This window comes from Perca flavescens, chromosome 5 (genome assembly GCF_004354835.1).
Source record: "Perca flavescens isolate YP-PL-M2 chromosome 5, PFLA_1.0, whole genome shotgun sequence".
In the NCBI taxonomy this organism is placed as follows: Eukaryota; Metazoa; Chordata; class Actinopteri; order Perciformes; family Percidae; genus Perca; species Perca flavescens.
In genome coordinates this window covers 7,782,022-7,795,844 of record NC_041335.1, presented here as the reverse complement: position 1 = coordinate 7,795,844, position 13,823 = coordinate 7,782,022, and the positions used below count along the sequence as shown (strand labels likewise).

General features: G+C 37.9%; 1 protein-coding gene across 1 annotated transcript in view; it reads left to right on the top strand.

Annotated features, from left to right (window-relative positions):
- The first annotated feature begins 6,174 nt into the window (after nt 1-6,174).
- top3b (DNA topoisomerase III beta) overlaps nt 6,175-13,823 on the top strand; it is an 81,138-nt gene continuing 73,489 nt past the window's right edge. The window contains exon 1 of the mRNA XM_028579004.1: nt 6,175-6,460. Coding sequence (XP_028434805.1) covers nt 6,391-6,460 — 70 coding nt within the window. The 5' untranslated portion in view covers nt 6,175-6,390. The remainder of the gene's footprint in view (nt 6,461-13,823) is intronic.

The window sequence follows — 13,823 nt, the reverse complement described above, 5'->3', positions numbered from 1 at the left end:
CCTATGCAGCGAGCTAAACATACAGTAAAAGGAGGTGGTTCCCGGAATGACAAGACACAGTTTTTTCTTCTTAGTGCCTTTACTGAAGACCTCATTTTTCTGATTTTGTAAAACTGTGAAACATACAAACAAATTGTATTAAAAATACATTATTTAACAAACCAAGACTCATAGCTGTGAATTTAAATGCTGGAAGTGGTCAGAAATTTAAGATATAAGAATCACAAACTACATTTTTAAATAATTCAGGTTGTATCAGTTTTGCCAGTATGTGGTCGCAGAATATACTGCAACTGATTACAGTTTCAGTACACAGAGTTACAGGCAGTTCAAAATACTGTTCAACATATCTGTAATCCCAACATTATTTACTGCTACTGTAGAAGAAAGTTGCAAATTTGTTTCTCTCTTCACTAAGCTGTAAAAGTACAACAGCTCTTTCCTCTTTAGTTAGATTTAGTAGAACGTGAACTCAGCAAGCCTTAGTCAAAGCTACACTGGAAAACAAAAACTTCTCGTTTTACTTTTATAACCTGTGTGTACAACCTGACGACCTGGATTGTGAGAAAAACAGTGCTAACATTGATTTATACGATATTGTGCAACCACATACTAAACAGAAGCTAGCGACATGAGCTTGACTTAGAACACAAACGACATTTTGCTTGTAAGAGTTAAAATAACCTCTTAAGTAATCAGAACTTTAGAAAACAAAATTGACCACTAATTACTTACAGATTATGGCATATCAAAGCTTCCCAAAGATATAAGGGGTCTGAGAGAATGTAGAATGTCAACTCCTTTGGACATTTTCTCACCTCGTGTAACAAACTTTTTGCCTGCTGCCTCCATACATCACCACCGAGCGCCGTCTCACGCACGCAATATATAATAGAAGAAGAAGAACTCAAAAAAAAAAACACTAAAGGAGATACTGACCCCTAGTGGGAAAATAAAGAAATGCACCAGTGAATTAATACAATACAATTGAACATAGAGGGACAGAATATTTATAATGCATTTTCAAATAACTGTGTGTAATTAAGAATGCTGCTCATTTATTTATTTTCTCTATAGCCTAAAATATGATACTTTTCTCACTATTACAATGTGTTTTTCCATCCTTGGCATTGAAGATATCTACATCTATTGGTTCGGCTGGGGAGGTCTGCGGTGTAGGAGCCGTCTCCCTTTTTTTCCCAGTCCCTACAAAGAAGAGTAGCCCTGGATGTCCTACTTGTTCACTGTGGTGGGAATGACCTGAGAGATGTCAAGGGCGTCAACCTCGTCGCAGGAATGAAGGAGGACCTACAGAACCTTCACCTGCAGTAACCAGGCATGAAGTTCATCTTCTCTGGCATCACCCAGAGATGCAGGTGGAGGGCTGTTGCCAATCCGGGGAAGATCAACAAGGCTCGCAGGTTTGTGAACCTTTTTCCACTGTGCATTATTATTATTATTACAAACAACCAACAGACTGTCACACTATGCTCACTGTAATTGTAAAGGCAGCTTTTATTTCTTTACCTAGGCATTTGGACTTGACTGAACAGTGCTGCACAAGTGCTTTAAGCTTTATATGTTAAGCTATATTTTTATATTGTGGTTTGTAATATCAACCAATTCTACTGTAATTAACAATGTGGCACTAGTGATTCAACTACCTCTTTTTATTATGCAGACTTCACTTTTGACAGTGAAGTTTGCCTTTACCTTGACCTACAGCAGTGATTTATGTGTGGAATTTACACTGGATTGTAAAAGGTGAACTACATTATTTAATTCATCAATTTAAACATAATGTTAAAAATATTGCCAGTGTTGTTTGTGGTTTATGTAGTTTTTGAAGTTAATGCCCATTTCAATGTGAAATAAAGGTCTTTCTAAAGCTACATTTGTTGTTTTTCTGAAGTAACTATAGGAACATACAGTATTGTAGTAATATCATTATTCATTATAACAAAAGTATGAGTATAATTAAATCAATGTACCTTATATTTACTGCACTGACATTTTTAAAGTATGAAAACTAAAAACCATACAAGGACATGCAATGTCATGCAATGTCAATATCTAATTCTAACAGTTTAATCCTACGATATGCCTAATACATATTTCTAAAGTGATAACTGTTAGGTTTGAATGGTGAATAGAACCCAAATGCAGACAGAACGTAGAGCCACGAGTGTGAATTAACAGGTTTTATTTAAAGTACTCAAGTATCGAGTCCAGGTTTCCGAGAGGTGAAAAGCACGTCCAAGTTTCCAGGATGGAGAACGGGTCGGTGGTTTCTGGGAAGGAGTGGGTCCGTCAGAGGAAGATAGTTGGCCGGCTAGTGGTGGGGTCCAGTGATGGTGGTTGTCTGGTCAGGTGGATGGCAGGAGTGAAGCGGTAGCAGGAGTCAGTTTCCAATGGCAGCTGAGGCACAAGAGAAAGGGTAAGGACAGGCAAATACACAAATGACTCAACAGATAGCAAGGTTTGTCATGAGCAAGACTAACTGTTTGCGTCTGGACTATGATATGATGCAGGAGGAACGACCTGGTATATGACATGACCCGGTATATGACGCAGAGGTTGATTGTGGTAAAAGACAAAAATGGCATGCTAGATCACAATTAATTATATTAATAAATGAGCTTGTACATTAATCTATGCTTCAGTTGAGGACATGCAGTAAACATACTCCTACATGTCAAATGTATCTTAGTCAATGTGTATTGTGCGCAACACTTTTTTAATATGTACATTTTGGTAATAAACAGCACTTGTAAACATAGATTGTAACATGTATGTGACTCATCTTAAAACAGACTAATAAATGATAGTAGACAGTAAGTGGAACAGTAAGTTACTTAGTAGACAGTAAGTGGAAGAAAGACATCAGTGTAACAGTGGTTAATAACTCCTGCAACAGCATGCTTGTTAGATACATTAACAGTCAATAATAATATATTTAGAATTTTTTGAGAAAAGATCTTACATAGTGACGCTCCAATATTGAACCTGGTGCTTTATACAATACATTTGGCTGCAGAACTGAAGATTTTTCAAGATAGAACACTAATGTAACTTTACAATAATACATATATTTTTTCATGTGCAACATTTATCGCAAAAACGCATATTCTGGCCCACTGCCCCCGCCCTCCATCTCCGAGTCTACGTGCTCCCCTTGCGGCTTTGTCCGAGGGTGAGGGTGACGGTGATGCTGTGTGGGTGTAGAACAAGTATTTGATACCCTGCAGATTTAGCAGGTTTTCCCACTTACAAAGCATGTAGAAGTCTGTAATTTTTATCATAGGTACTCTTCAACTGTGAGTGACGGAATATAGTCTAGAGACTGGCTAGGCCACTCCAGGACCTTGAGATGCTTCTTACGGAGCCACTCCTTAGTTGCTCTGGCTGTGTGTTTTGGGTCGTTGTCATGCTGGAAGACCCAGCCACGACTCATCTTCAATGCTCTTACTGAGGGAAGGAGGTTGTTGGCCAAGATCTCGCGATACATGGCCCCATCCATCCTCCCCTCGATACGCTGCAGTCGTCCTATCCCCTTTGCAGAAAAGCATCCCCAAAGAATGATGTTTCCACCTCCATGCTTCATGGTTGGGATGGTGTTCTTGGGGTTGTACTCATCCTTCTTCTTCCTCCAAACACGGCAAGTGGAGTTTAGACCAAAAAGCTCTATTTTTGTCTCATCAGACCACATGACCTTCTCCCATTCCTCCTCTGGATCATCCAGATTGTCACTGGCTAACTTCAGATGGGCCTGGACATGCGCTGGCTTGAGCAGGGGGACCCTGCGTGCGCTGCAGGATTTTAATCCATGATTGTGTAGTGTGTTACTAATGGTTTTCTTTGAGACTATGGTCCCAGCTCTCTTCAGGTCATTGACCAGGTCCTGCTGTGTAGTTCTGGGCTGATCCCTCACCTTCCTCGTGATCACTGATGCCCCACAAGGTGAGATCTTACATGGAGCCCCAGACCGAGTGAGATTGTCCGCCATCTTGAACTACTTTATATTTTCTAATAATTGCGCCAACAGTTGTTGCCTTCTCACCAAGCTGCTTGCCTATTGTCCTGTAGCCCATCCCAGCCTTGTGCAGGTGTACAATTTTATCCCTGATGTCCTTACACAGCTCTCTGGTCTTGGCCATTGTGGAGAGGTTGGAGTCTGTTTGATTGAGTGTGTGGACAGGTGTCATTTATACAGGTAACAATTCCAAACAGGTGCAGTTAATACAGGTAATAAGTGGAGAACAGGAGGGCTTCTTAAAGGGGTGATAGAATGCAAAACCGATTTTACCCTGTCATAGTTGAATAACGACAGTTCGGTGGGTAAATAGGACATACATAGAAGCTCAAAATCCCATTGACACCCCTTTATTATGAAAATCATATTTTGAAACTGCCGCTGAAAACGGGCGAATCTCAACAAAGCTAGTTGCTTACGTAAGCATCCCAAGACCTGTACCTTTGTCACGCCCATGGGTGTATTAAGAGAACGGTCACGCCCCAACATTTACATAGGCTACACAGCTGACCTGAGATTTAATAACGAAATAGCCTGACAAACAATGTATAACTTTGCAGTGTCTGAAATATGAGACCTACTATCGAGTCTCCCATGTGTTTCTATGTAGTTTGCTCGAACCAATCAGCGCGCAGCTCATTATAAATATTCATGAGCATACCATATTTGGAAGAAAAGCTCTTGTTCCAAATAGAGCCATATTCACAGGGTAGTTAAGGGCCTAATAAAATAGCATTTGGGCAATTTTCAGCCCAACCAATGTTACGTACCCTATTAGAAGACCTTAACAGTGTAAAATACACTATATAATCATTCTATCACCCCTTTAAAGAAACAGGTATGTGAGAGCCGTAATTCTTACTGGTTGGTAGTTGATCAAATACTTATGTTGTGCAATAAAATGCAAATTAATTATTTAAAAATCATACAATGTGATTTTCTGGATTTTTTGTTTTAGATTCGGTCTCTCACAGTTGAAGTGTACCTGTGATAAAAATTACAGACCTCTACATGCTTTGTAAGTAGGAAAACCTGCAAAATTGGCAGTGTATCAAATACTTGTTCTCCCCACTGTAAATGCCCTCGTAGTTTCCTGTCTTACCGCATACTGTAATATTTTGCCGGTTATAAGACCGAGATAATAACATTAAAATAAAGTAATAAAAACCATGGTGAATAAATGCTGATTAATGTAGCGGTTATAGTTTTAAAAATATAAAAAACTAGAAAACAGAGAATGGAAAAACAAGCTGTGCTTTTTATATTCTTAAAATACTTAAAAGTAAAGGGGTATAAAAGATTAACTGATCATTTATCTGTGTATGCAGCTGAAATGATAGCAATTTCACTTGCTCTACAGTGGATAGAGGAAGTCAAACCGAGAATGCTAAGTTCAGATTTAAGTGCAGCCCTGGCCAGTCTTAAGCATGCGTCATCAAAATGCAGAGAGGACATTTCTTTATTATTATCTTTATGAAATTATATTATTCTTATATAGAGTCAGTAGACTGGGAATAGATTTTATGTGATATATATGATAGTTTTTATGGGGACCAGCATAGGCATCTGAGGGAATGAGATAGTAGACACAGGCTAAAAATGGATTAAAAGCAAAAAGTGAGGATGTGGCAATATCAGTAAGCAAAAACAGATGCAAAGATTTCATGTGGAACAAAATTAAGATACAGTGGCAAAGTCTATGGAACACTGCATTTATTTCAGATTCACTGGAAAGTGGGGGAGGAAAGGGTACAGGGGAAGAATAGGAGAGAATAGTGCCTGTTTAGCAGAATGAGGTCACACAAAGCATCTCTGCACCTTATTAGGAAACATCCCACTGGAAATTGTGATGCCTGAAATCAAATGAGACTGTGTATCATGTACTTCTATTATGACCTAAATACTCAACTGAAAGACTGGTGTTAAAGGATGGACTGGAACGTGAAGGAATTAATTCACATTAAAACAATCTTTGCAAATAACTCTGGAAATATGGTGTTAAAACTCATCTTCACATACATATCTAAAACAAACTCGACTAATCACAAGAATGTAAGGAAAATATAACAAGGATACAGTAGGAGGCGATAATGCTCCGACTGGTTACAAGTCGCCTTTAAAAAGAAGAAGAAGAAAGCCCACGCACCGGAAGAGAATTTGTCAATGGTGTGTGTATAGAGTTTATTCCACTCGTGGTTCCTAAAACAGCATTTTAGCAAGCGATTATATCCAAAATTAACACTTTTCTTTATTGTGGAGTGGTTGTTGCTAGAACCCATTAATCAGGTTTAAGGTAGTAACGTTAAGACTGCTTGTGAGCTGAGTTTGATAGTGGAGCTGTTCGCACTTCATTCAAAATGAAAACTGTTTTGATGGTGGCAGAGAAACCATCCTTGGCTCAGTCTATTGCCAAAATCCTCTCTAAAGGTGGGTACGAATTTATTTTTATGTAATATGCTACAACGTGAGACTTTTATTTAACACAAAGGGACATTCCCCAGGCTAATGGCAACAGACTAACGTTGGAGTAACGTTATCGTTTTGCTTTGTTGTTGAATACAGTGCCTTTATAACTAACGTTAGAATACTTAAAAAGTTAAGTATTGTGTCAACTTAAACGTTTGACAAATTGTGGAGTACAGTTTGAGTGCTAATTATTTCGTATTTATTCCATTCTGCGTTGGTTGCTTCCATGTGAATTTAGTGTATTTAGTCAGGTTGTTGTCGGAACATCATACCGACAGTTTCTGGAAATCGTCTCGGTAGGCGGTCTCATGCTCTCCACCTGAGATGAGTCCCACCACTTTCGTGTCATCTGCATATTTAATAAGAGTAGGAGGTAACGATTGGTTTGCAGTCATGTGTATAAAGTGAGTACAGTAGTGGGCTCAGCACCCATCCTTGTGCTGAGTTTGAGTGTGAAGCGTTGATTGTAACCGCGGTGTTCCCAGCGCGCGAAAGTTTTTTCCTACTATGGCCACACCAAGACCCACCCTCCAATAGCATTCACACACTACTATTGGCCAGGCGTCCATTTAAAAAAAACCAAAAAAAAAACGTTTTTAATTAATTTTTATTTAGAATTCAATTTACAAATATTCATGTCATCACAATCCGTAAACAAAAAACTATACATAAATAAGTGCAAATAATATAATATGAAAGTAAGCATGCAAGTAATAAATTAAACAGAAACAAATAAAAAGATACATATGTAAAGAAGTGACAGACTTACAAACTCATTAATGATAATGACAGCAGGAGTTCCTAATTAAATAATTTTGAGTAGACCTCAGATATTAAAATACCTTTCTTATTGGTTACCAATTTAAACCTTGTGTTGACTTTGGGTCACATTGACCCGTTTTAAATTTTTGTTTTATATCAGAAAATATGGGACGTAGAAATAATCGCTGAAAATGTGTAGAAGAAAAATTTAACAATTTAAAATGTTGGAAAAAGCAAAAACAAACTGTGAAAAAACGGCGTCGAAAAAAAGGTTTGACAGGAAGACAACAGAAGGGTTAAGAGACTCCAAGTATATATCAATTTCAGTTTGGAATTGTTTAAAACATGATGTTGCTTTGGAAAATGTTGCTTTGTGAATATGGAATTTACCTAATAAAATAAAGAGGTTTATATTATTACATAAATTCCTATCTTAACATTAAAAATATGTAGCCTAATGTTTCCCTTCAAGTGTAATTGTATGTGTTGTTTTAGATACCATATACTTTTCAAAACAGAATGAACAACCATAAAAAGGATGGGTTAACAATTCTTGTTCTGTCTTAGAAAAACTACAATAATTATCAAGCATGAATTTTGAGATAAACAATATTTATGCAATATTTTCAAATGTAATTCCCTAACTTTGTTTGTGATACAATATCTAAAAGGAACAAGCCACGCCCTATGCCAGTTAATATCAGTAAAATGAGAATTCCAGAAAAATTTACCACGAGGTGTTATTTTCTTTAAATTTAGGAAGCATTTTCTAATGTGCTTATTAGTACATTTGCTGCTCAAAATATCAATACCATTTATATAAAGAGTAAGATTAAAACCAGGAACTTCATTTTGTTTTTTTATAACTTTTCATTCATTCTAATATGCCATTAGGTATAGATTTGAAAACAGAGATATGGCGCTTCTCCGCGAGGGAGAAGTGAGAGAGTGACGGCGATTATCTCCGCAGCGAGTAGCGACTCTAGAGTCATATATATGTGAGAGAAACAAAGCGAGTAGCGACTCTAGAGTCATATATATGTGACCACGGTGGGAAATCTGGAGCCGTAAACGTTAACTATCTCTTTGATATCATGTTGTTTACGGAGACGGAGAACGAGGAAATGCGTCGGGGATATGTCAATGGGAAAGCAAGCTACTAAGCCACGCCCACGGCAGTCGCTATGACGACCAGCCACGCTGAGCCGATACTAAAATCTGCAATGGAAAACTGACGCACGTCGAGGCGAGTAGAGTCGAGTAGAGTCGAGGCGAGTCGAGCAGGTACCATGTAATGGAAAAACGCCATTATATTCTTTGAACGTTATCGGGAGTGCTTTCTCTCTAATAAAGGATTCATAGTTAAGTAATTGGCTGTTACAATCAAAAGTCTTTTCAGAAGATATCTCTATCGATCCATTTTTGCAAATAGAATGACTTGTTCCCTTTTAGTGATGCATTCATTATTCCATAAAATAGACTAGAGTGACACAGCTTCCAGGCCAAAAGAGCGTGTTGATAAAATTGGGATAGTTTTAACGGCAATCATGTAATTTTGTAGTTACATTTCAATAAAAATGTTATTGAGGATAAAGACTCTGGTGCTCTCAAACGTTCCTTCAACCATTTTAACCAAAGTTAAAATCCACCTTCATCCTTAGAACCAGAGAGCAGCACTTTTTTTAATTGATGGTGTCTGTTTTTCCATACAAAATTCGTAAATATGGTATTTACGTCTTTACATGTTGAATCATGAACATTGAGAGAGATCAGGTTTAGAAAGACCTATTAAACCTTGCTTCATACTCATGGACATTTACTTTTAAAGTGCATTCTTTGAATAAATCAAAAAGGGGATTTTCAATAGTTTCCCAAAAATGAAAATAAAATTTGACTGAAAGCCCATCATTACCTGGAAATTTCCCTTTTTTCATTGAGCTAAAAGCCTGAGATTTCCACTTTAGTAATGGGACGTTCGCAATCCATTTTAAATTGTTCAGATATAGTTGGTGTAAATGCTTTAACTGACTCGACAAATATATCACAATCAACAAATTGAATATCTGACTTATAGCCTATATATTGCTATAAAATGTACCAACATATCTTGAAATGTCTAAAGAAAAAAAAGTTCCCTAGCCACATTAACGCCACACTAACGCTCACAACAGTATTATTGTGCTCATATGTGTACTTGCATTTGTACATTGCTCACAATGGCTGTGTAACGTGGACCTATGTTTGAGTTACTTTCTCTAAGATTACAGCAGCAAGGAGGTTGTTAAATAGAATATGGAGCTGATGTAGGCCTGCACGGTATTAGAAAAAAATGACATTGCGATATGAAAAAAGACTAATTTTTACAAGATGACATAAATAGCTCTATTCGGAAATAAATCATTCTCGACTACTGGGGTGATTTTTGTAGGGGAGTGCATCGACATAGAAAATAAAAATAAAAAATGAACTTTTCTAATGTGAACTAGAGTTGCAAAGATTAATCGATTAGTTGTCAACTCTTAAATGAATCGCCAACTATTTTGATAATCGATTAGTCGGTTTGAGTAATTTTTTAAGACAAAAGTAAAAATTCTTTGATTCCAGCTTCATTCGTCAATTTCCCATAAACAGGAGTTTCAAAAACCTCTTCTTCACAATAAAACATCTTTGGTGATTCGTCACGTGAGTCATTTCGACAATATAATTGTTTTCTCTAACGTTGTTGTTAACATGTTTAACGTTATAATGGAAAGCAAGCTTGTTGGCTAGTCGGCTTGTCAGCTAATGTAAGATCAGTGAATAGTGTTGTTAGCCTACAATGTTAGTTCAATGTGAATGATTTTGGCAAGGCTATATCCTCCACTGCATTAGTATTATTATCAGATTTTTAATGTATATCTTGTCGTAATATATGAGCGAAATATGAGCAATATAAGCATGGTAGGCAACTAGGACTACAGTTCAAAATTAGCCAATTGGCTAACACTGGCGCATTTACAGAAATGTTCATTAATGTGCATTGTCCTAATAAAAAAAAATATAAATGAAAACAAACATTTAATGAAACAAGAGTTAGACCCATTGGTGTCTGGTTTAACGTTAATAAGTAGGGTTGGGTACCGAGACCCGGTGCTAATACGGCAACTGGTGTCTTAATGACCGTTATCTACCGGACCGAATAACAACGTGGATTTCGGTGCCTTATTTATGTGCCACTTAAATGCCTGCACTTATCTCTGATGCTCCGAAACGGACGTTAGAGGCAAATGAAACAACAACCGGTAACTTTAGTCTACCGTTAGCTAGCAGCTGGAGTAAACACGGTTAAAATGCTGACAGCTTAACGGTGTAAAAGTGTGTCTGTATTTCCCTGTAGAGGATTCCAACAACCGTGTGTAGCTGCCGTTGTCTGAAAAACAACACGTGCTGCATTTAGAGTTATTGTAAAATACCATTTTCCCATGCAGTGGTTGTTTTTGTCGTTTAACAGGAATTTACTGTATGAAATGTGTCCCCTTTTTCAGCCCTTCTGAGTTTGCAGGTATGAATTGTGGTCACCACTACGTATTTTCTTGTCTTTATTTTTGGTAGTTGTTTGGTGTAGTTTCATCGTCCATATGACTCTGCGATTCACTTTTGTCGGGTCCACTTCGTGGAATGGATGATTAAGTTAGACTCATTGTTTTCTGTTGAAATGCTGAAGCATTGACGTTGTGCTATTATTGTGGTTAGCTAGTTGAATTTTGTAGTAGACACACTGTACAGAGTTTTTGTTTTAATTACGTTTGAACTGATTCCAAACTTTGGACACTTTCTGTTGTTTTCTCCAGCCTGTCTCTTCTCTTAGCCCCTCACTATTTACGCTCACTTTCTTCATTTTGTAATCTGTGCCATCAGTCTTCATGGGATGTGCCAGCAGCGTCAGCCCAGTGTGCAACAGTAATAATCATCCGTACAGAAACACCGTGAGCGATACATTGATTAAACAAAGCTTCGAGGCACATCATTTTTAGTAATCAAAGTTTTTTTATCAAATTATTCGAGTTACTCGAGGAATCGTTTCAGCCCTAGTAGAAATACACTGATTGACTGACATGACACCATTGTATTCATATAATACTATCAATCCAGATTAAAGTGAATGATATTAATAATGCATGCATGTTGCTTCCTCTAATTTTCAGGTTGTGGTCGACTGTTGTGGACTTGGTTGTTTGATAAATTGATCAACATTGATGGTGATTGGTGGTTTGCTGTGCATGCAGAGCCTGCATGTCACGCACTATCAACAAACTCTGTGTATCCAAGAAAAGTGTAAAAAACATATCAGACACAGACTTCTGTTGTAGATTAGTGTGCGTTTCCTGGGCCGCCACGGTAAAATTACTGCCGCCACGGTATCAGAAATAGGGCAGATGCACAAAAGGGTTTCCGCTATGTACAATGCACACCGTCGCTCCTTAAGCTGTTTATGAAAAGTCATAAAATCGTAATTACATGACTGCAGAGCTGTATGTTCTACTGAACTCAAGCGAACTGTCATCTGCTCTCTCTCCCCATTTTAGGGTGAGCAATTGAAATAATGACAGGATGTCATCACTCGCGAAGTCATGTCAACCAAATAAACAACAGGGCAAGTACTACTTGTCACTCAATCTTAGGCAAAGTGACAAATAGCGACGAAAGCCGCGACATGAAATCCGCACTTACGCTGGTCCAGTGAAATATGACAGCTACATTTTATTGGAAAATAGCATTGTGGGCTAGGGCTGTAGCGATACACTAATCTAATGATACAATACACGATATTCAGCCAACGATACGATTCGATATATTTCGATACACTACATCATTTTCTGAAAGATTTAAAGGGGACAGAGTGATTTTGGTGACATCTTGTGAGTGTTCCATTTACTTGGATTTAATTAATTGAACTGAAAACATCAATTACACAATATATGTTTCTGACTGGACAGAGAGTCTACAGCAGGGATCATCAACTACATTTTTTCCAGAATTTTTCTAAGCACTCTGGCGGCCGGACTTTTAAATAAAGAAAATAAACTGAATTTATACCTAATACGCCTATTCTTGTTTGAAATTTTCACTTTCTTACTGAATTAATGCTACTATTTTTTAACATGTATTAGTGTGAGCAAACTCCTAAAAAACATGGAAACTCCCTAATGATAACTGGCTCTCTAACTAGAAAAAGATCTCAGACTAGGAGGCAGTTCACTGAGGGGTGATGGTTAAAGTCTGATTATGGAAACATTATTGTAGTATGCAGCATCCTGATTGGTGGAAAATGTTTGCAGAAAGAGGCTGTTGTCAGGTAAACATGTCACTGTCAAAGACGCTGAAGCGAAAAGTTGACGTGGAAAAGCCAAAAACCCAGCTTTAATGATGAATGGACTGATAAGCAGGCTATGCACTCGTCATGTATGCCTCATTTGCAATGAAACGATAATACAACCACCATCATCATCATCATCACTCGAACATAACGATCGCGTCATTCACGTGCATATTAAGTAGCTCCAGATTGTCCGCTCTAGCGGAAAGTTTGGTTTGTTCAGCCAGCAGTGAGGTTTACAAGAATTTGTCAAAATTTCCAGATTGAAATGATAAATAACAGAATGCATTTTTTCCTCTTTACATTTTGTGAATTCATGATTATTCTGGGGGCCAGACTAAAAGCTTTAGTGGCGGGCCGCCAGTTGACGTTGGCTGCTCTACAGCGACACTAGCGGTTGGCTGACCAAATTGCTCTTCCTGCAACGTGAACGGGGGTAAACACGGGGGATTTGAATGGGACTTATGTATTGATACTCGCGGCATAAAAATCGTTACATTCTTGGGGGGAAAATATTGATTTATATCGCAGAATCAATAAAATTGCTCAGCCTTGTGGACACTGAATTTGATGAATTTACTGTTTATCAGACCCCAGATGAGACAAGAAGCTAATGTTAGCGAACGCTGCGGTCCCTCTGCCTTTGACACCCTGCTGCAGGAGACGTTGTATTCCTCCGACACGCTGTATTAACGTTGTTTTGAAACCGTTTTCCAGGTTAGTGGGGGTGCATACCGCTCAAAACCAACATGAAAAACGTAGCTAGTAATGTTCACTCAGCATTTTGTTTTGTTGTTAAACTATATGTAAAATGAGCGGTGATGTTAAATCACCGGTTTCAGGTAACGGCACCCTATGGTACCGTCTATTTGCTGGATGGTTTCAAGGTAACAGTCGGTAGCTAACATTTGCAGAAAAGGCTTAAAGAAAAATTTTTGTTTCCGGTTTGTTGTCAGTTGAGGTCATGGGTCGGTAGGGAATTTATTTTATTTTTTATTTTTATTTTTTTTCCCATTGGCAGCAAGGGATAGGTAGGAATTTTTTTTTTATTTTCCTTCACAGTATTGATGGATACTCCTATTTTTTTCATAACATAGCCTACCTGTACAGTACCACCTTGTGTGTCACACACACACACACACACACACACACACACACACACACACACACACACACACACACACACACACACACCTTTTTTCTACT